We start from the raw sequence: 24,718 nt of genomic DNA, 5'->3' as shown, positions 1-24,718 counted from the left end.
TGGTTGGATGCATGGATGGATAAGTGAAATGGAGAAAGGATTGATGGATGAGTGAAAGGGTGGTTGGATGGATAAGTAAAAGGAAGGATGGATAGTTAATGAGAGAACGGATTAGTGGATGGATGGAGTGAAGGGATGGATAAGTTGAAAGGGTGGATGGATTGGAAGATGGATGAGTGAAAGGATGGGTGGATGAATGAGCAAAAGGATGAATGTAAAGATGAATGAGTGAAATGGAGAAAGGAAAGATGGAGGAGTGAAAAGGCATTTTTGAGTCGGAGAAAGCCTGACAGGCATGCCTAAACCTGATGGGTGAGAAGGGTAATCTACTTTTTGAATGGGCTACCCGAACCCAGATAATTAGAGGGAATGCGGAGAGCAGATGGACAATGAGTGGTGCTAAGCTATAGTGAAGTTGAGCAGAAAGTCTGCCACATACAAGGCCAAATTAGAAATCATTTAACAAACAAATAAGGTCTTTGCCTGGAGCCCAATCAAATCAATATATCATCGAGTATCTAAAAAAAATAAAAAATTTAAAGGAATCTGTCACAGTCTTGGCATTATCAGTCATAAATCGAATCCTAGACTCAAAGGTGGATGCGCTTTTTAATGGATGTATTTGGTGACGCATAAATTTGTTTGTACCCTCTTACGTTACAGAAATAACCTAACAATGTATTAAACATCAGATATATTGTGTGCCCTAACGTTACTAATGTGAGGTGGGGCACCCAAATCGTATTATTGAAGGTGCATTCACGAAAGAAAACTAGTGACCCATATATATATGTGTGGTTCTAATGCTTGACTTTAACATGCTAAACTTTAGTACTCATGCACATTTATATCTATGAATGAATTTTAACTTATGTTGTTTCGTTGAAACTACACAATCATGTTTCATTTCTAATTCAAGATGCACTTATTATAATCATGTATATCAACTGTTTTATTGAGTTAGGATCACCAAAAAGCCTTAAACATTTGGTCTTGTTTAACCTTCAACATGGAGTTTTGCTTGTGCTGCAATGTTTTTCTTTGCAGGTGCGTTTGTGTGATTCTACAGCTATTGAAAGTCATATTGTCTAAGTCCAGAATGATTCCTTTGCAAGGACAATAAGCTCTAACAAACTAAGAAGAAAAGACTCCCCTTTGTGTACCAAGAGCCGGGAGACATCCAAGGTCGTACTGATGTTAAATTCTTGGGATGAGAAACTCGAGGGGAGTCGCCCATTTCGACATTAAGGAAGATGGAAAACTACTGGCATTGATTACATGGATTTCTCGAAGGTTCTGTAAGTTTAATTGGTATTCACATATTAGGACAAAAGCAGATTCACTTGAGACCTGGAAGGGTATAGACCTCTCCGCCCTTATTATTCTGTGTGGCTTTATTCTATGCAACACCTCTCTATCAGAACTTCTACTGATGTTTCCGTTATGCTCACTCTTTCCTACTTCCTGAGACTCAATAAGGGTTTTGCTTTAGTTTAGGTTAGGATATTTAGATTAACATAGTTTTTCATTACACAAGAGGGCCGAAACATATACAGACCAACATATCCTGTTCCCCATCTTTTGTACTGCATCAACTGAAATTCTTGTATGCCTTTTGCTTGTATGATTTAATCTCATTCAAAGCTTTACCCGGCCATTGGTGATTTTGGAGTTTTAGAGAATGTTTTTGAGATTCATTGACATCAGTTTGGCCCTTAGTTTGTACTAAACTTTTTAATATTATCTGCCGTCTCCTGGAATTTACTGTGTGACTAAACACGTTCCCCTGTCTATTGATATGAAGGGCTGTTTTTAATTTTCCTTTACCGCTCAAGCATCCTAAACAGGTCCAGCGGAAGAAAAGAAGTAAGAACAAGGGCCCAGAACTCCATCAAATTCCTCTTGACACCCTGGGATAGGAGAAGGTAATGGAAATAGTTGTTCTGAGTGCAGGGAGATATAAAGAGTGTAAAAGATAATGGGTATTTCGTACCTTTTACATTCTCAGGGTCACGGTCAGGAAGCACAAAATACGATTCATGCTTAAGTCCTTCAGGAACTGAATTGTTAAAGCCCACTTGTGTAGGTTTAATGCCTCTCAAAAACTTAATCAGGCTATCCATGGTGGTTCCTGGATAATCAGGGCATCTGAAAACAACAAAACAGGAGGTGATATTACAAGTTAGTAAAAAATTGAGTGATTTTCTAAAACAGTTGCATGCAAGCAAGGATCCCATTCGTGTTATTACCCAATATACTCCTAGGGAAATAAAGGGCTTATGTGCTCATGTTAGCATCACTGTCTACAGTTTACCATTACTTCGAAAAATGTCTGCTGGGCATACACTCTTTAAGAACAATAAACATGACTGTCAAAAACAGAGTTCATGTGCACCCACTGCTTGCTCAGCCTACTCATTCAACTTCTGTGGCTGCCAGTAGAGCACTGACTCAGACAGTTGTCTACTGAATGTGTACACGTTGTTTTCTGTGTGGTCATGAGAGTTGCAGATTTGAGGTAGATTTCAGTTGTAGATTATGATTTAGAGGCCTGCCAACACATCCCCCAACATAGCAAAGTCTTTCCTACACAGCAATGCAGTGAGCTAAAACTTCACAGCTTGGTCATCCACCACCAAATCGCTTCGATTTCACTATTGGTTTCATTGTTATGAACGATTCTTGAGGCTCTCTTCCAGCAACTTCAACAGCAACGTATGGTCTGAAAATTGTTGACCTACAGTCGTTTTGCCCCTCAGTTATTCTACATTCAGCAAAAGCGTACCTGCCACCTTCAGATTCCTACCAAGGTAAAACCCTTATGCAGCATCAACATAGTCTTCTCCACCCAGCAGAGCACAGAATTATCTCTAAATTAACTCTTCATATATCAAATTTCTCAGTTTAGGAACTATAATATAATGTCATATAGCATTAGTAAGTTCTTTAAAAAAATAAAAAAATTTTTTTACGTGGAATGAAATTTTATATATTTTGTTCATTAAGATCTGTAATTGCCTTATTGCATTAATATTGCTCTGTTAAACTTATGTGGAAGGAAACGGTTTATGGTTTTAATTAACTAATAAACTTGTGTGTTATTCTATCAGTTTAGGAAATATATATATTTTAGACACACTGGCTCATTAAGGGCGATATACCTAGAGAATAAAGACTCCAGGAGATAATTAAGACAGCTGCACTTCTTTAAACATTGTCTTTAATACAAATAACCGAGATTAAATTAATGCAGAATGTATTACAAGCATGAAGCCTACAGAAAACCCCAATTAATGTGTACAACATATTTATCAATGAAGCAACAAAAACATACATTCTTGAGAAATGCCAAAACAATCATTTGAGATTGCCTTACAACTGAAGAACCCTCAATATCTTCTCTCAGTCTTCTCACCATCGTGAGCCAGAGAAGCTATATCCCATCACTGCCACACCCTCCTTGTTTCTCCACACCAGACATCTAAAGTCTGAGAGATATTGCCTGACCTCCACTGACAAAGGTCCCCCTTCCCCATGGTAGGACCGACGTACAGTGCAATCAGAGGCCGGTAGGCTGGTCTAATAGATCAGTGCATGGACTGTTTTTTTAGTGGTTTCTGGGACTGTTATATGGCCAGGTGGGCCAGTTTCAACTGTTGATTTCCCCCATACTACTACAAACATTGCTAGCAGCACACACAAATGCATGCAGTCTCACATACCTTACATAATACCCATAAAGCGTTTCTTTACAAGTTCAAAATTGGCCTGATTTGAAAACGTGGCCTACTTTTTTTTTTAGCAATATGGTAATGAGTAATGACAATCACTTTTTTTGGGTGGCCGGGGCCTATTTTTTTGTCCAGCCTGACTCTGCCTGCCCTTCCTTCCTATACATAATCTTCAAACGTATACCCCAGCTTGCTAGAAGTCAAGGCTGGCGAATGCTGGTACTAGCCAATACAGAAACAGGCCAACCTCCCTTTGCAGTTAACCTTCCAAAAGGTTTTAGGAGAACACAACCTAAAGAGAAAGAAGCACATAAATATACTATCCTGTACTTCTGGTGCAGCCCATGTTCCCTCCTGCAACCTCAACAAGTCTATGCTGTGAAGAGCCAGCCCATAAAACAGAATGTTAAAAATCTGAAATAGTTGTTCAAATACTGTTCATTTATGTGAACGTTTTTAAAACCACGTTCAGATCAAAGGATCACTTCACGTCAAATACAGCATCCTTTTTAGGACGCACATGCCCTAATTCACAGTCAGTGGCAATTCATCAGGACCAGACTACAGTATATAGTAACAATCGTTGTGAGCCTACCCTGGTGCATACATGGAGCCAACCTTAAGGTTATCTAGGATGTGTCCTATTAAAGAAATTCTTTCATGTAAAATTGATTCCCAGGTTAATATTTTTACTTTTTTTTATACTAATGACCAAAATCTCTAGTTGGTCGGGCCCTTTGGGTTATCATGGAGTACAGACTCCACTCTGGCCATTTGCCAATATTGAACTCACCGCAGTGAGCCTACCAGCATCCACAATATGTGTTCATATATGTAGTAATACTGTAATGTTTGTGCAGATGACTTTTACACTATTGCAGATACTATTAGTGGACATGCACTTGTTGTCCATGGGCTGTGTAAGTCCAAAGATGTATATGAAACGCGCTGAATGTAGGAATGTACACAATGGAAAACAACAGGTTCAACAGTGTCTCGTCTATACCTTGCCTGTCCTTCGAGTAATAATGCTTGCATTTGCTACTTTTTTGGAAGCATTTCTGGAGTATCTATGTTGGTCACACTTGGTTTGCACATAGCGCTTATTACTCTTCAAAACGCTGGATACATACAACACTGTGTCATGTGTTCTTTGGTGCGTCACAATTTGAGATAAGTCTCAACATGCTGAATATGGCTGCTGGTTGCATGATTTCAGGGCCAGTTGTCATTCATGATGTGAAGTCACTTGTCTTTTATTTGTGTTAAATTGTTTTAGCCTTGTCATAAAATATATTTTCAGAATTAGATGTAATACATTTATTTCTTAAATAATGCACTGGACCAATATCTCATTTAGCCACATTAACCATACACATGGGTTATGGTTCGATATGGTTGTAAGACATTAACCTATATTTAAAAAACCTTAGAAACTCACTGAAAAATACAGTTAAAATTAAGTTATGGTTACAAAAGAACCCTAAAAACAACTGTAATAAGCCAGGGGTTAAGTAAACTAACCATAACTTGTAACCCAGTTACATACTGTTTAGGACCTCACAAATGCGAAGTTATGACATATTAGATGACATCACTGATAATTCATTGATGACAACATCTGTTGGTGACATCAAGTTTGATTTTTTAAATTATATGCATGAAAAATGTATACATTTTAGGAGTCAAATCCGCTATTCTCGTAATGAGAGGTTTTTTACAGTGCTTTTGAAAAGTACAGAACAGATTTTTATCAGTTACGTATGGTATTTTGCAACACTATGGTGCCATCTTGTTCTGTGAGAATAGTTGAACTTTTGCCTCCACTGCTTTCGACTCAGTTCACGCTACAGAAATACCATATACATGCCCATATATAGAAGCTGCCATGTGTTGGATTATATACTGAGGTGGGGGTAAGGAGTCTGGACTATTTGTTTTGTACGTGTGCTGACGTTTAGATTATTGTACGTTAACTGAGTATATAATGGTATATCAGTTCCTGGTTGATACGACCAGACAACTACGTTTTTCTTTGAGTTTGTATTTATCAGGGGATACATGTTCGTACGGCAGTAGTGGAATTTTTATATTACTCTGGAGTGTTTCTAAATCATGGAAGGAGCTTTGCAGTTTATTTTTTATTACTTTTACTGGAGATGTATGATATGTTAATTGTTTTATGATCCTATCAGTGAAGTCATCTATGATGTCATTTGAGATGTAATCCGTGATGGCGGCTACTGGACTTTTTTGCTTATGCAGGGTCATCCCCAATCTTTTTGCCTCCTGCCTCCTATTTTTTCTGACCTATTGCTGTTGGCTTTTGAACTCTGAGCACTTTACCACTGCTAACCAGTGCTAAAGTGCACATGCTCTCGGTGTAAATTGTATGGTTGATTGGTTTTATCCATGATTGGCATATTTGATTTACTGGTAAGTCCCTAGTACAGTGCACTAGAGGTGCCCAGGGCCTGTAAATCAAATGCTACTAGTGGGCCTGCAGCACTGGTTGTGCCACCCACATAAGTAGCTCTGTAATCATGTCTCAGAACTGCCACTGCAGTGTCTGTGTGTGCAATTTTAACGGCGAATTCGACTTGGCACGTGTACTCACTTGCCAGGCCTAAAACTTCCTTTTTCTTACAAGTAAGACACCCCTAAGGTAGGCCCTAGGTAGCCCCTAGGGCAGGATGCAGTGTATGGTTAAGGTATGTCCTGACAGTGAAATATTGCTAAATTCGTTTTTTCATTGTTGCAAGGCCTGTCCCTCTCACAGGTTAAAATGGGGGCTACCTTTAAGTCTGATTAAAGTGTAGGTTCCCTTTGGGAGCGGATAGACATGTGGAGTTCGGGGTCTCTGAGCTCACAATTAAAAAATACGTGTTTTAGTAAAGGTGATTTTAAGATTGCGTGTTTGAAAATGCCTCTTTTAGAAAGTGAGCATTTTCTTGCTTAAACCATTTCTGTGACTCTGCCTGTTTGTGGATTCCCTGTCTGGGTCAGTTTGACAGCTGGGCTGGTTGTGTCACTGTCTAGTGAGAGGTGCAAAGGGAGCTGGGGTGTAGTCTGCATTTCCTGATGAGCCATCTGTGCTGGGAGTGGAGGAGTGGTTACAAACACCTGAAAGGGCTGTGCCTGCCCTCACACAATGCAGTCTCCAACCCCCTGGTGTGTGTGTCTGGGGCCTGGCCTGGCCAAGGCAGGATTTCACAAACGAGAGACTTTACTTTGAAGTAGGCCTACTTCAAAGGGCAAAATCGGTATAAGAAGGGCACCCAAAAAAACAGACTTTAGAACACTTCTGGAAACCAAGAGGAACCTCTGCCTGGAGAAGAGCTGAAGAGCTGAGGAAGAAGAGCTGCCCTGCCTGTGACAGTGCTTTGTGGAGGTATCCTGCAGATGCTGCTTCTGACAGAGTAAGAGGACAAAGACTGGACTTTGTGTTGCCTTCCTTCTTGTGAAACACTCTCCAAGGGCTTGTATTAGAGCTTGCCTCCTGTTGTTTGAAGCCTCAGGGACAGCAAAGACTTCTCTCTGCCAGCAACTGGAGTCTCTGGAGAGACTCCTACTCTGTTAAGTGGTGCCCATCCAGTTCCTGGGAAACTGAGAAGAGAAGCTGTCAGCCCAAGAGTGAGAAATCCAAGCACCGACCGCCGTGCAGGGAAAAGAACGACGCCATTCCGATCTGTGACTGAAAAGAATCGATGGGTCGCCGGCTTCGCGCTTGAAAATCAACGCTCGTCTGCAACGCGACCCGAAGATCAATGCCCGGGGCTGGAGAAACGACGCACAGCATCGCTGACTGAGGCTAGTGAGATCGCAACCCACGCTGCATGGTTTTCAGATCAGCGTGCGGCTGGATTTCTGACACTGGGCGTGTAAAAACAACCCAAGGCCTGCCCGGACCCAAGAGTGCTGATCGGATCGATGCATCGCTCTCCTGCGGAGAGAAGAAACGCCGCACGCCGACCCAATGAAAGGAGAAATGACACAAGGTCTCGCTCGTGAGTGATATCGACGCATCGCAAGCCCTTTCTGACGCACACTCACCCATGCAGGGTTATTTTTTACGCACCCAAGGTACATTTTCACGCTAACAGTGTTAGTGTGTGTTTAAAATTACATGAAGACATTCTTTGCATTTTTTGTGATAACTTGACTTCTGTACTGTGGATTTTTGTCATTGTGGTCTTGTTTTGTTTAGATAAATATTCTCTACTTTTCTAAACCTGTGTTGTGTCATTTTGTAGTCTTTTCATTAAGTTACTGTGTGTGCTGGTACAAATACTTTACACCTAGCACTCTGAAGATAAGCCTACTGCTCGTGCCAAGCTACCAAGAGGGTAAGCAGCGGTTAGCTGAGGGTGATTCTCTATTACCCTGATTAGAGTGAGGGTCCTTGCTGGGACAGGGGGTAACCTGACTGCCAACCAGAGACCCCATTTCTAACAATGGCCAAGGCAAACATACGGGTGGGACCACAGGTAAGGGTCTGGAAAACGACTTGCCAATATAGATGTGCATTACATGACATGGAAACATACTGTTTGTTTGTAATCAAAATGTTACTTTATAAAAGACTTGTTTTATATTCATAAATCATAAGATGCAATCTTTTTTTTATTTCAGGTTCATTACTATCCAGACACAACAACATCAATACAAGGGATTTTGAAGAAAGGCAATAGAACATTTCCCTAGAAGTGAGGCAAAAATGAGGCAGGTACATTTAGGTGGGATTGTCAATTGCAGTGCTAATAGTGGGTAGGATGGAGGAGGAAGGGCTCCTTCCTCAGAGGTGCAACATCTACAGGATGCACCCAGATATCAATGGTGCTGCTAAGGAAAGTTGAAGGGAGTACTGCCACACTATACAGCGCACTTTATCATCAAGGTTTAGTGTATTTATAGGTGAGTACATATTTTGTATTCCTCAGCCCACATCTGCGTACCCTAACTATATTATGTGAATTAAAGCACCTCAATCTAAAGGACTGGAACGCACAATGATCCATAGTTTTGTTACTGAAATCCTTTATTCTCAATTCATGGGTGTGTGCCCCGTTACACACAAAGACGGTTCACGCCCTTGAACTGAATCGAAGATTCTCGATAGATGATATATATATATATATATATATACACACACACACACACACGCACACGCACACTTCTCCACAAAGTTGTGTCAATATTCTGCAGTCAATATTTTTTTATATGTCAATATGTACTGTCAGTAAGAGTGGGTTCTACTGTGTTGGTTCAGGTCCTGTCAGTCACACCATACGTTTGATAACAGGCCTCCCAAATCAAAAGAAATGTGTTCAAGAGTGATAAGGAACATTGAGGTTGGGAGACCATTGAAGGCTTTGGAAAGAGCCTGCTGAAGAAATCGGAGTGGGACTCGAGCAGGGAGCCAGTGCACAGCTTTTCTTTTTTTTGTTTGAGAGAGAGAGAGAGAGAGAGAGAGAGAGAGAGAAACTGAGTGGCCGAGCGAGAAATTGTGAATTATATGATTAGGTGAGCAAATCTAGAGTGCTGCTGGAGTTGCAGGGTGTTCCTTACAGGAGCTGCTCTCCACTGAAAATTTGGGAACTACCCAGAGTTCTCTCTTGTTTTGTACATAACCTGTGGCGATCACCACTGTGCAGTTACATGTAAATCAGAGTTTCCCTTGGAAGGGAGTTTATTGTTTTGCTAATAACTTTGGTGCCATTTTCGGCAAATCTTCATGAAACTCTATAAAAAAATGTTTATTAGCTTCATCCCCTTTCTGGAAGGTATTGGGTTGATCCATCAGGCAGGGGCTTTGTAAAATTGGGGTGGGTCCCAAAACCCTATTATACCCATGTAATTTCCATAGGGATTTCTGAAAACCGACACAGAGAAAATGGCTCAATAGATTTACACCAAATTTGCCAGAAAGTTACATCTTTACTCCTGTGGAAAAAATTGTCAAAATGAAGCAATCTAATTGGCTGGGCCTGCAGGACCATTCTAGTCCTAACATTAAAAAAATAAGGGGGCAGGGAAAGGACACCCTGAAACCTTTAGACCAGTGTAGGTGCAGCCTGGTCCCACAGTGCTGAGCCTCTCTGTGGACAAAATGAAATTAAAAAAATAATCATGTTTTCACAGTCCCATAGGACTCCTGTAGAAGTCAGCACATCCCCGGTTTATTCCAGTAGGAGTTGTGCAGAATTGAGCATGTTTTTTTTTTTTTTTAAAGGACTAGTGTGGTATGTGGATCTGCTGGGGGTGTCCATGGCCAGGTCATACAGCCAACCCCACGTGGCAGAGTGTTGGCTAACCACAGAGTGGTTGGGCACAGGGACTAGCATTAGGCCAGGCCCAGCAGCCAACCCCAAGCTGTGTGCAGCTGAAAGACATGCACGGTGAGGGATTGGCCACCAGTTGTGGTGGCCGACCCCCTCCATGCACACATGAATGCCTTGTGTGGTGGGGTGAGTATGGGGCATTTGGCTGTAGACGCAACATACTAAGGTCTTACTTTACGTAAAAATAAAGATTAAAAACAAAGGTTAAAGTGGAATTATAAGTAGGTATTCTAATGACAAACAAAATACTGTTGCAAAAAAAAAAAACACTGAAACTCACCAGTTTTATATACATAACTCACTTAAGTATAACTTGCACCACTATAATTCACTGTTTATGACCTTACATATTACATCCCTGATCACATGTGACATCTATGACGATGCAAACTTAGCAGATGAAATAAAAAAATTGAATGAGGGAATAAATAAACACAAGGAGAAAGAACTGGGAAACAATTTAAACTGGGCATGAATGAGACACTGACTAACATGGAAGAATCAATAAAGTAAAAGAAAACACAAAAATGTAATGGAGATACACAACATTATGAGAAAGGATAGGTTTACATATCTGCAAAGAAATCTAATGACAGATTTAAACAAAGAGGCTTAACTGACCACAATAGGAGAAGATGGGACGCTTCAATAGGTGCAAGCACTTATGTGGACAAGAAGGAACAGGTACATTAGATCAGAAAATATGGTAACAGGCACAACATCAATTCTGATATATATATATATATATAATAACTTTAAAAAACCAAAGGTTACAGGGGCGTTATATTTAGGCTCACATATTAAATGTACAAAACAATAGAAATTCACCTGTTAGAGTTATCTCAAGTAACTATAACTCGCTCACCCCGCCATGCACAGTTGTTTCGTCAAAAATGTTACTGCAAATAATACATTGATATTATCAACGATGTTATCAAAGGTGTCATGAGTGCCGAAATTTGTCGGGTAAATAGCAGTGCATGGCAAGAGCACAAATCATAGTTATATTAGGGCACGAGTTATAGTTATTACATCACTGATGACACCTTCTATGGCATCACTGATATCACTGCAAAATTTGCAATAAAACAACTGATGAGAAAACTGCATGGCGTGAGTTATAGTTACCTCAGAGCACAAGTTATAGCTATAACGTCCCTGTAACCTTTGTTTTTATATGTATATATACACATATATATATATATATATATATATATATATATATACACACACACACACACACACACACACGCCCACCCACCCATATATGGAAAATTTCACTTACCAAGTGTACATATGTTCGTGTCATGTTCTGCTGTAGATTCACATGCTGTGCATTTTACTTCTGTCATCTAGTGTTGGGCTCGGAGAGTTACAAGCTGTTTTTCTTCGAAGAAGTGTTTTCGAGTCACGAGATCGAGTGACTCCTCCTTTTCGGTTCCATTGCGCATGGGCATCGACTCCATGTTAGATTGTTTTCCCGCAGAGGGTAAGGTAGGAGTGATAGAGTATTTAGGTGAAAAGAAAGATGTCCAAGCTAATGCAAATCTATATATATATATATATATATATATATATATATATATATATATATATATATAGATATATATATATACACACACACATATACATATGTACAAATGTTTTTAACGAATACAGGCTCCCGGGGAGGTGGGAGGGTGCATGTCAATCTGCAGCAGAACATGCCATGGACAGATGTACACTGGGTAAGTGACACTTTCCGTTCGGTGGCATGTGTAGCTGCAGAAACACATCCTGTGCATAGACTACAAAGCAGTTTGTCCTCCCATAAAAGCGTTGGTTAGCTGTAGGAGCTGAAGTTGTTTGAAATAATGTTCTGAGTACAGCTTGACCTACTGTGGCTTGTTGTCTTGCTAAAACATCTACACAGTAGTGTTTAGAGAATGTATGTGGTGTTGACCAAGTGGCTGCTTTGCATATTTCAGCCATTGGTACATTTCCTAAAAAAGCCATTGTAGCACCTTTTTTTCTTGCATAATGTGCTTTAGGAGTAACTAAGAGTTGTCTTTTGGCTTTAATGTAGCATGTTTGGATGGATCTTACAATCCATCTTGCCAACCCTTGCTTTGATATGGGGTTAACTGTATGAGGTTTTTGGAAAGCTGCAAACAGTTGTTTAGTCTTTCTGAATGGTTTTGTTCTGTCTATATAGTACATTAGAGCTCTTTTAATGTCTAATGTATATAGAGCTCTTTCTGCCACAAAATCTGACTGTGGGAAGAAAACTGGCAGTTCCCCTGTTTGATTTATATGGAAAGGAGAGACTACCTTTGGCAAAAATATGGGGTTTGTTCTTAATACCACTTTATGCTTGTGTACCTGGAAGAACGGTTCCTCAATAGTGAAGGCTTGTAGTTCGCTTACTCTTCGTAAAGATGTAATTGCGACTAGGAAGGCAAATTTCCATGTTAAGTATTGCATTTTACATGAGAGCATAGGTTCAAATGGTGGGCCCATAAGTCGTGTAAGCACTATATTTAAATTCCAAGAGGGGAACTGGAGGTGTCATGGGTGGAATGATGCATTTTAAACCTTCCATGAAAGCGTTAATAACAGGAACTCTAAATAGGGAGCTGTGTTGTATATTTTGTAAATATACTGAAATTGCAGTAAGTTGTATTTTTAATGGAAGAGAATGCTAAATTGGATTTCTGTAAATGAAGTAAATAGCATACAATATCTTGTATTGATGCTGTCAGAGGGGCAATTTGTTTAGATTGACAGGAATATACAAATCTTTTCCATTTGTTAGCGTAGCACTGTCTGGTAGTGGGTTTTCTTGTTTGCTGAAAAACCTCCATACATTCTGATGGGAGTTGTAAATATCCAAATTCTATGACCTCAGGAGCTAAATCGCTAGATGAGTGTTTTGGGATTTGGGTGCCTGATTTGCCCTTTGTTTTGTGTCAACAGATCTGGTCGGTTTGGGAGTTTGGAATGTGGTACTACTGACAGGTCTAACAATGTTGTGTACCACGGTTAGCAGGCCCACGTTGGTGCTATGGGTATCATATTGAGTGAGTTTTGACGCAACATGTTGACTAGAAACCAAATGAGTGGGAGAGGGGGAAAAGCGTAAGCAAATATCCCTGACCAATTGATCCATAGAGCATTGCCCTTGGATAGAGGATGTGGGTGTCTGGATGCGAAGTTTTGGCATTTTAGCATTTTTGTGTGTTTGTTAGTGAATTCTGCTGAGAATATCTGCCAATTGGTTGTGTATCCCTGGAATGTATTGTGCTAACAGGTGAATTTGGTTGTCAATTGCCCATTTCCAAATTTTTTGGGCTAGAAGGGAGAGTTGGGACGAATGTGTCCCTCCTTGTTTGTTTAGGCAATACATGGTTGTCATGTTGTCTGTTTTGATAAGGACATTCTTCTGTGTGAGAAGAGGCTGAAAAGCTTTGAGTGATAGGAAGACAGCTAACAACTCTAAGTGATTTATGTGTAGCTGTTTGTGTTTGGCATCCCATTGTCCTTGAATGTTGTGATTGTTGAGGTGAGCTATCCAACCAATCATTGATGCATCTGTTTTAATTATGGTGTGAGGCACAGGGTCTTGAAATGGCCGCCCTTTGTTTAGATTTGAGGAATTCCACCGCTGAAGGGGCATGCATGTTTGGTGGTTTATCAACACTAGGGGGGTTATTCTAACTTTGGAGGAGGTGTTAATCCGTCCCAAAAGTGACGGAAAAGTGACGGATTTACCACCAGCCGTATTACGAGTCCATTATATCCTATGGAACTCGTAATACGACTGGTGGTATATCCGTCACTTTACCGTCACTTTTGGGACGGATTACCACTCCTCCAAAGTTAGAATAACCCCCTAGATCTTGAAGTTGACCGTGTGCCTGTGACCATTGTTGTGCAAGGCACTGTTGTAGGGGCCGCATGTTTAGTCTTGTGTGTGGAAGAATTGCAATACATGATGCCATCATCCCTAAAATCTTCATGACAAATCTGACAGTGTACCGTTGATTTGTTTGTATCTGTGTGACTATATTTTGAAATGCGTGTATTCTTTGCGTATTTGGAAATGCTAGCGCTTTTTGAGTATCTAATATTGCACCCAAATACTGTTGTATTTGTGCCGGTTATAGATGCGACTTTTGGTAATTTATTGAGAACCCTAGCGTGTGCAAGGTTTGTCTTATGTAATTCGTATGGTTTTGACACTGCGTATGACTGTGATTTTATTACCCAATCGTCTAGATATGGAAAGACATGTATATGTTGTCTTCTTAGGTAGGCTGGGACTACCGCTAGGCACTGTGTGAATACTCTTGGAGCTGTTGTTATTCCAAAGGGTAACCCTTTGAACTGATATTGCTTTCCTTGAATGACAAATCTGAGATATTTTCTGTGCGCAGGGTGGATGGTTATATGAAAATACGTATCCTTGAGGTCTAATGTTGCCATGAAATAGTTTTTTTGGAGTAGTAGTATAACATCTTGCAGGGATACTATGTGAAAATGTTCTGACAGGGTGTAAAGATTGAGGGTCCTGAGATCTAATATTGGTCTGAGGGTGCCATCTTTTTTTGGGAATCAGGAAATATAGCGAATAAACTCCTTTCCTATTTGAGCTTGTGGTACAGATTCTATTGCTTGTTTGAGAAATAGAGATTGGACTTCTTCCTGTAACAGATTGATGTGTTCTGTAGATAGTTTGTGTGACTTTGGTGGAATGATTGGGGGAGTTTGTATCAATTCTAGGCAATAGCCATTGCAGATAATTGTAGTACCCATTTGTCTGTGGTAATGTTTTGCCAATTTGCGTGGAACTGTTGTAGTCTTCCCCCCACAGGAGAGATTTTGGAGTGGAAGGGGATGAGACAAGTCGCTGCTTAGGGTGCTGTGGGGGTTGCCTAGAGGTCTGAAATTTCCCTCTATTTCTGGGATACTGCCCCCTAAATGTGCCCCTAAAACCACCTTGTTGGTATTGTGGTCGGTAGGTTGGTTTTGCCAGCGATGTGGATGGTTCTGATGTCTGTGGTCTAAATCCACCTCGAAACTGCAGTTTCTGAAAGGATCCCCTGTATGGTGTGGCGTATAGTGCACCCATTGCTTTAGCGGTGTCTGAATCTTTGCGTAATTTTTCAATGGCTGTGTCAACCTCTGGACCAAAAAGTTGTTTCTTATTGAATGGCATATTTAACACTGCTTGCTGTATTTCGGGTTTAAACCCCAAAGACCTCAGCCATGCATGCCTTCGTATTGTCACTGCAGTGTTGACACTTCTAGCAGCGGTGTCTGCTGCATCGAAGGCAGATCGAATTTGATTATTTGTGATGGCTTGCCCTTCCTCCACTACTTGTTGTGTCCTCTTCCGGTGTTCTTTGGGGAGATGCTGAATTATGTCTTGCATCTCATCCCAATGGGCCCTGTCGTATCGAGCTAACAGTGCTGGTGAGTTAGCTGTCCTCCACTGATTCGCTGCCTGGGATGCAACTCTTTTCCCTGCCGCATCAAACTTTCTGCTTTCTTTGTCGGGTGGGAGTGCATCTCCTGATGACTGGGAGTTTGACCCTTTTCTGGCAGCACTGACCACTACCGAATCTGGAGGTACTTGTTGTGTTATGTAATCAGGATCAGAGGGAGAAGGTGTGCACTTTTTCTCTATCCTGGGCGTAATTATACGTGCCTTAACTGGCTCGTTGAATATTAGATCTGCATGTTTTAACATGTCTGGGAGCATGGGGAGGCACTGGTATTTTGGATGTGTGGAGGATAGGGTATTAAACAAAAAATCCTCTTCCAGAGGTTCAGTGTGATGGTGACCCCATGGTATGCTGCAGCCCTAGCTAAAACTTGATTGTACACAGTGCTATCCTCAGGTGGTGAAGGCTTAGAAGGATAGCTCTCTGGGTCATTGCTGGGAATGGGATCTGGATCATAAAGATCCCATGGATCTACATTGTCCTGTTGGGAGTCAAAAGAGTGTGTGGGTGACTGCACTGGGGTAGGACTAGTATGAGGAGAGATATGGAGATGTCGAGAGTGAGGAGGAGAAAGAGGAGGAGAAAATTGAGGAGGTGGTGGTTTCGCCTTTGGCTTTGGCACTTTAGCTGGAGGCTGCATAGGGTCCAATTCCTCCTGAAAGGCTAGCTTTCTCTTTGGCTTTAGAGGAGGTGCTGTTAGGATCCTGCCTGTCTCCTTATGGATATGAATCCTGGCTTGCCTTTCGTCCATAACTTCAAGTATTGGCTGTACTTGATACTCCTCTTCAGAGGTTTTGTGGCTTTCTTTTAGTTTCTTTGAAAGTCCATGCTCCTCTGTATAAGCTGGCCTTTTCGGCTCCGAAGCCGGCTTTTTCAGGATCAAAAAAGATGACGCAGTGGATGATCTTGGCTCCGAAAGGGTTTTCCAAATCTTCGACTTCGAAAAATGGTGTTTGCTCGAGTCGGACACGGAGCCTTTTATTGCCTCCGATGGTTTGGGAGGTGTGGCCTTTTTCGGTGCCGAACGGATAGTTTGGTCACTGGGAGTCTTTTTTCGGGCCGAGCCATGGCCTTCCAGCAGTGGCGTACCGAAGGCCTTATGTTTTTGTGAAGGTACAGGGACAGGCGTACTCGCATGTTGTCCCACTGTGATCGGTCTGTCCTCCTCAGATTCCTGTTCCGAGGCGGAACCTCAAACGGAGACTGCTGTCTGTATGATTTCTTCCTCCTACACGTCGAGATGTTTGGTGCTTTTGGAAGCCATCTCAAGTCTTCTTGCCCTCCTGTCTCGAAGAGTCTTTTTGGAACAGAAGGATTGACAGGCCTCACAATTTTCTTTCCGATGATCTGGGCAAAGGCAAAGATTACAGACGAGATGTTGGTCTGTAAAAGGATATTTGGCGTGGCACCGAGGACAGAATCGGAATGGAGTCCGACCCATGAGGCTTCCATGCGGTCGGCCCAAGTAGGCATGAGTTGGGCGTGCGCCCCCCAAAGGGTGAGTCGAGTTGTCTTCTCCGACGGTACCAATGTGGTGATGGAAGATGTAAACCCGATAGATACAATACCGTCCAAAAGGAGGTGTTTTCAAAGTTTTCCCGAATTGAAATCTCGAAGCGAGAGGAAACACGTCCAAACCCAGCGGCGGAAAGAAAACAATCTAACAGGGAGTCGATGCCCATGCGCAATGGAACCGAAGATAAAGAGTCACTCGATCTCGTGAATCAAAAACTCTTCTTCGAAGAAAAACAACTTGTAACACTCCGAGCCCAACACTATATGGCAGAAGTATAACGCACAGCATGTGTATCTGCAGCTACACATGCCACCGAACATATACATACATAAACACACACACACACACACACACACACAAGAAGACACAAAAATCACCAAGCATATTAATAAAGTGCAAGGAATATATGTGCAAAAACGCAATTCAAATATCGGACTACTACAGTTGAAATTAGCAACAATTAAAACAAAATGAAAATTATTTAGCATACAGAAACAAGGCAAAATACAGCTATCAGAAAATGCAAACACTATGACAAATCACTATGACAAATCACGATCATAACTGAGTTCATTCGTGCGGATTCAGAATCAACGTTCCCATGGCTACCCAGAGCACATAAAATTATAGCTGATGTGAACAGCAGCAGTCAGTAATACTCATCTCATAGGGACAACTGGTCCACACAGATCATATCTCACAGACTCTAGACTTCAAGCAAGTATTTGGCCATAGCAAACACATATCAAACATCGAGACAGCTGGTTCATGCAAATGTTATGTTTTAGCCTGCAGGCTTTGTACAAGTACTTAGCCACTGCATACAAATATAAATCAGTGCTGTCTGAAGTTGAAATCCTCAGGGCGTATGCAAAATTCCTCATTTCCAGTTTTCTACACCCACAGGGACCAACCAAGATTTCCTAATACCAAAGTATGCTGAGCAAAAGAACCTAAAATGTGCTACTGTTTCAAGTGTGACATACAACATGAGCATTTTGAAGATGTTCTCAACTGCGTGCTCCACTTACTTCCATACTTGTTCACGGGTAGGATTCCATATTGAAATTCCAGATACAGGATTTTCACCTCAGGGGCTCGATTTTATCAAGGAATTCTTCAATTTGGGCTACTCATTTTACATCAAGAAATCTTTCTGCTAAGCTACTCAAAGAAGACTTCAGGTAACGGTTGTCATTAACAAAGGGCCAATCCCTGACCTTCAGGTGTTCCACCATCCCCTTATTACATGTGGATGGGTTGTTCAAAAGTTCACTCACATTAAGATCGGAGAGCCATGTCAAAGTTGAGCCAATGTTTCCAAATTACAACATGTATGTATGTACGTATGTATTTTGTATTTATAAATCGCATTCCGGCCGTGGCATCGAAGCGCTAAGCAACAGTGGGTAGAATGACCAAAAGAAAAGACAGAGAGAGAAAACAATAAGACTACTGAGGAAAAAGCAAAGTCTTGAGCTGCTTTCTAAAGGCCAGAAAATTGTGTTCCTTTCTTATCGTCATGGAAGCATATTCCAGTGTTTGGCAGCAGCCACTATGAATGCTTTATCGCCCCATCTGGCCATACAAGTGCGAGAGACAGCGACCAGGTAGGATCCTGATGATCTAAGCTGATGACTTGGGACATATCAGCGTCACTTTGACGACAGGTATTCAGATCCACGCACATACAAGGACATATGTGGCAGACATATTGGCTTAAAGATAATGCGCTTCTTGATAGGTAACCAATGTAATTGTCTCAGACTTCCACTGGCCGAGGTTGAACAGGGAAGATCTAGTATTAGACGGGCTGCTGTATTCTTAATTAATTGGAGTTTACTGAGCAAGGTTTTGACAATATTAAGCATTAGGGCATTACAATGTCTATTTTGGAAATCACCACAGCAAGGGACACCGTAATTCTGAGCTCCTTTTGTAAATATGGAAAAACTTTTTTCAAAATTTTGAGTCCAGAAGCAGGCTTTGGTGATGGAGTTAACTTGAGACTAAAAAGACAGGCCATTATCAAAAATAATCCCCAAATTCCTAGCGGAACTAATGGGGGCATGTAGATCTCCACACACTGATGGCCACCACCGTGAGCTCCACAGATCCCTACTGGAGCCAAAGAGCAAAATCTCTGTTTTGTTGCCATTCATCTTAAGTCAGTTCAGGCCCATCCATCTATTAACCTCACTCATACAGCGGTGAAATCGATCACAACTTCCTCCCAATTCTTATAGATGGGAATGATTAATTAAGTATCGCCCGCATAGGAAAGTGGCCAGAAAAACAAAAGATCGAATAAGTCCGGCCAATGGTCCTACATACAGATTGAATAGAGTGGGGCTGAGCGAGGAGCCTTGAGGGACCCCACACGGTAGTCGATAGGCAGGTGCTCTAAAATCCCCGCAGCTTACTGTGGCATTTCATTCCTTTAGAAAAGACTTCAGAGTATTCAGCGCTGTGCCTCTGACACCCGCTTGATGAAGACGTTGTGTCATAATGTGTGGAGAGATGGTATCAAAAGCTGCTGATAGATATAATAGCACTGAAATTGCACCAAGCCCCTCGTCAACTAATCTCCAAATAGTGTCCAATGTGGCAATTTAGGCGGATTCCGTGCTATGGGCTTTTCTGAAACCTTATTGAGTGGAGTCTAAGCTGCCAGAATCTTAAAGAAACATCCAAATCTTTAAGCTCCTTGAGCTCCAGTTGGTAATGTTTCCGATCTTGAGTCGACCACAACCGTAGCCACTGTAAATCTTAAACCACTTCTATATTGGTTGAGATGGTTTGTTGCACCAAATCCAATCTTAGGGGAACCAGAGGAGCATTTTGTGAGATGCCAGTTAGGGAACATATAGTTGTTGCCAACTGGAATACATTACTAGCACCCCACACCTCAGAAAGTACACAAAGCTACACTAACTGCTTTTGCACAATATATCTCCAGTGCTGGCGACAGAGGAAGAAAGGTAGAAGATTTTAAAACCCTCAGTACAGCCCCGGTCCTACGCTGCAGCAGCACTTTGCCTTTCAGGGTTTGCACTGACCAAATGAGTATTAGTCAGGGAACCCCAAGATAATCAAACTCCTTCACTATCTCCAAGGGCATTTCTTGGCTATATATTTTCCCATCGAAGAACCAAGGCAGAATGAAAGTTGTGAAATGTATTTTGTCAATATTTATTTCTAGCCCAAGCAAGTCTCAGAAACTGGAGAATTTCCATAGCAAGGTCTGGAGGCCCCTTGGAGTGGTTATTAAAGTTGTGCAAGTGCTCAATTACCCCCTTGATGTAAAGAGTGAATAAAGTTGGAGCTAGCACGCAGCCTAGGCGGACACTGCTTTCTATTTGAATTCAGTCTTTCAAATCCCACCGTTCCCCCAATCAAACCTGTGAAAAGTTGTTTCTATACAGTAGTACAATCTGGGATAACAAAGAAACGTGCAATCCCATTTTGTGGAGAGCCAGCCAGAACTGGCCTTTAGGAACCACAGGAATCTCCTAACAAACACACTGCTGCTTCCAGAACATCTTTCAGTTAAACCTCTTTGCTCAAACAACATAGCACTTAGACTGCCCTTCCACGTTCCGCAAGCACCTGTCGCCTGCCTCTCACTCTTCCTAAGCAAGGGGCTGGGGAGAGGTTCTTGTAATCTTGCAGAAAGAAAGTAAGAAGTCAGGCACTGAATCATAGCCAGCAACGCAATAAAGCTGTATGTGTAACCAGTGAGCATTCCAGGCCGCTCACAGCGTTTGAAGAGAACAAAACATTACTTTAAAAAAAAATTGATGTCAATTAGGGTTAGCCAGAACTGCCAGCTTCCGTCACTGGCATCCCTAGCTGTCTGCTTAGTTTATGAAGGCAGGTACAGAAACAGATGTAAAAAGCCATATTACATTATGTGGTTCCCACCCCTTGTTCTAATGTCTATCAGCAAATAGTAGATTAGGGGCTGTAATACAATAACTGCCTCAGAGGTGCAACGGACGCCTAAGGAGCCACTTGGTAACTTGAAAGGGGCTGCAGACGTTTGTGCATCATACAGCCTGTTATTATGCCATTACACATTTTGCACCAGTGCTACGATGAGCGGGTGTTTCCCGATTTGCATAGAGGAGTAGTCCCTGGCAAATAATGAAAAACTTGGATTCTGTGTTTGCACCGTACAGCAGATGCAGAAGCATAGGAGCTGTTTGGAGACGCAGAGACTGTGCACTACACAGAGTTGGTGCACAGTCAGTACAACCACCGACCTCGAGATGCCCATCAAAAGGGCCTAGATAAAGTCCCAGGGCCACCCTTGCATTCCTCCTACAGGCCGGGGCCGTCACTAATGGCAGCCACATGCAGGGGTATATGTGATCCCCTTTCAAATGCAGGCCAGACTGCCAACTGCACTTTTCTCCCAGGGCACGCATACATTTGCGGCTACGCTGGAAACATCCCTTTTAGTAACTTTCTTTTTTTAATTGTTTATTTATGCATAAGATAAATACATACAATTATGTACTACATTATAGCATATTATTTTAGGGGGGGAATATCAGTCCAATCGCTCATTCTATGCCAATAACAGTTTAAAGACTCCAGATCCAAGTCCAAACATTTGCTCTATCTGAGCGTGCATAAAGAGGCAAGACAGTGATATTAGATTAGGGCGACCCAACCAACATGATTTCCACAAGCAGACCGATAGAGTGGTGCCCACCCCTACAGAGACAGTGCAGTACATTGTAACACATAACCAACAACAGTGCACTGTAAGTATAGTAAGCATCGACAGACCAGAGGATAGCGCTACTAATGACCGTCATTCATCCAGTGTAACAGGCAGATACGGCCGGGGAGGTGGGGCACCAGGGGAGGGATCACAGCAGCATCCCAGAACAACACAGGAGCCGGGGGTTTACTCACGGCGACTCCCCTCACGTTGCAAGACTGGAAGCGCGCCCGCCCATGATAACCAAAACACACATTCATGCCTCAGGAACCCTCGAACCCAGTACTCCAATGCTCAACCACAACCAGGGCTCAACAAGCAGACGCATCAGTCAAAGGACCCTCTCCCGCGCTCTCCTGCACGCCAGTTAACTCATTAATCATGGCACGTCTGATCTCCAAATCCCGGTCAGCATGTTTATCCAATCGAACCCTCCGCAAGCGGCATTCCTCCGCAGTAGCCCATTCAGCTAAATCACTCAGCCAGGTAATATGTAGTGGGGGTGCAGGCTGGCCCAATGGCTCGAAATGTGTCTTTTCGCCAATATAAGCCCCAACTGTGCAAATCTATATGCCATTTTATGACCCTTTTTAGGGACTGGGATCAGACCCAGCAGGCAGAGCTTCATCGTCACCTGCACTCTAACAGCCGTCACCTCCCTCAGCGTCTTCACCACTTGATGCCAATAAGGTTGGACAGATCCACAGAACCACGCCATGTGATCAAATGAAGCTGACGGCTCTCCACAACGGTTACAACTGCCAGGCTTGGAGGGAAATATTCTATTTAAGCGTTGTGGCGTCAGGTATGCTCTATGTAAGTAATAGAAGTGTGTCAAGCATTGCTAGTCGCATCTCCCACCAGAGAACAGGCCCTACTCCATTCCAAATCTGTGAGTGCCGTTCCGAGACAGGTGTCCCATCCATCGGTCTCTAATCCCCTGAGTGCCAGTCAATCTTTCACCCTTGAGAGCTTTGTAAGTTTGGGATAGCAGACCACGGTCACCTTCAGGATCAAGTATTGACGCCAGGAGGCGAGATTCAACTGGCTTCTCCGGAAAGGATGTCCAAATACCTCTGACCGTCTGCGAGACATTCGCATATTGTAAGAACTGCCTCGGACCTATTCCAAACAAGGATTCTGCCTCATCCCTCGTAATGAGCATACCATTATGAAATAAGTCACCAGCATTATTGCAACCCCCTGCACGCCACTATGCAAAATCCATTACCTCAGCAGCCTTAGCAATAGGTCGGACCCACCACAGGGGAAGCAGGCGTGCGTATTGGGCCATGCGCAGAACCCACACCACCACCCTCTCCAAAGCTCTCAACACCTGCTCCACCAGATAGGGGGTGCCTTGCGGAACCCCAGAGCCACCCTTTAGTATATGCGGGAGGCACTCCACACAGACAGAACCAGCTAACAAATCCTTTTCCCTGTTGGGCGCATCCTCACACCACCGGACTGCATACTGTAGCAACCCGGCTAAGTAGTAAGTCTGGCAGTCCCAAGTCACCATCAGCCAGGTCCAATTTCAAAACTTCCATGCAGACTCAACATCTTTTGCCTGCCCAGACTAAGAATAAGAGCAATTTATCAAGCTGTCGGAATATCGAAAGAGGGAGCTCACAGAGTGAATTCTGCATGTAGGCAATGAGGCACCAAGATCATTTTGCTGAGTGTGATTCAACCCATAACAGATAGTGGGAGAGAGGTCCAAAACTGAACAGAGGTAAGGAGGCCCCCTAGTACTTTTCCCATGTTTGAATTGAATTGCAATTGCGGCGAGTGCGCAACCCGGATGCCTAAATATGAAAAGGACCCAGTCTCCCAGGATAGGCCCAACTGGGGCAACTCCAACGCCTCTATCACCGACAGACCTGCATCAGGAATAACACAGTTTTGTGTCCGTTAATGTGGAGGCCCAACACCTGCCCAAAATTGTCCATCATTCCCAATAAGAGGAGGACCGTCCGTTCAGGTTCTGTGAAGTACACTAGAGCATCATCTGCATACCATGAAATTATGTACGTTCTCGTACCCACATGGATGCCCCATCTATCCAAACCAGTCCGTAAATGAATAGCTAGAGGCTCCATTGCCAACGCGAACAGCAGTGGCGACAAGGGGCAACCCTGCTGTGTGCCGCGTTCGATAATAAAGGAATCTGACACAATCACCCCGTACGCACTCTTGCCCGGGGCACTGAGTACAAAAGACGCACCCAGGATAGGAAGACAGGACCAATGGCCATCCTGCGCATCACCTAATCCCAGGAAAAGGTGTTGAACACTTTCTCCATATCTAGTGCCACTAGCGCTGCAGGGAACGCAGAGCCGTGAGTCTCGTGAAGTATATGTGATAAGCGCCGTATATTCATATGAGTCCCCCTACCCGGCATTAAAACCGCATTGATCTCCCTGCACTAAATGCGTCACACTCAACTCAAACGAGAGGCCAAAACTTTAGCAAGTAATTTAAACATCAACATTCAGCATGGATAACGGCCTATACAAGCCAGGGTCGTCAACCTCCTTTCCTGGCTTCCCTTCCTAACTATCAAAGCTTCTCACATACGCTCCGGTAGAAGACCCTCACTTAGCGCCTCATGGAGTATTTCCAACAATCGTGGAAGAAGCACAGCAGAATATGTACGATAAAATTCGTCTGGTAGCCCGTCCGGACCAGGTGCTTTCCCGGTCACCATACCAATCAACGTCTCTCTTAGGTCTTCCAATGAAACCTCTCCCTCTAATTCCTCCACTTGGGCTGCCATAAGGCGAGGCAACCGGAGACCATCCAAATACTCCTAAATCCAGGTCTGGCCTACTCTCAATGGTGAGGTATAAATAACTCGCAAGTGCTCACGCAGGTGCGCATTCACCCTCAACTGCCCTAAAATCCTTTCC

General features: G+C 42.7%; 1 protein-coding gene across 2 annotated transcripts in view; it reads right to left on the bottom strand.

Moving 5' to 3' along the window:
• Window positions 1–24,718, bottom strand: part of LOC138268293 (uncharacterized) — a 173,966-nt gene that overhangs the window by 90,976 nt on the left and 58,272 nt on the right. For both annotated transcript variants that reach the window (XM_069217805.1, XM_069217804.1), the window contains exon 2: window positions 1,994–2,148. In XM_069217805.1, the coding sequence (XP_069073906.1) occupies window positions 1,994–2,123 (130 nt within the window). In that variant the 5' untranslated portion in view covers window positions 2,124–2,148. The remainder of the gene's footprint in view (window positions 1–1,993; window positions 2,149–24,718) is intronic.

The sequence above is a fragment of the Pleurodeles waltl genome, chromosome 12 (assembly GCF_031143425.1).
Source record: "Pleurodeles waltl isolate 20211129_DDA chromosome 12, aPleWal1.hap1.20221129, whole genome shotgun sequence".
Lineage (NCBI taxonomy): Eukaryota > Metazoa > Chordata > Amphibia > Caudata > Salamandridae > Pleurodeles > Pleurodeles waltl.
Note: the sequence above shows the minus strand (reverse complement) of the source record. Positions and strands in the feature narration are given on the sequence as shown.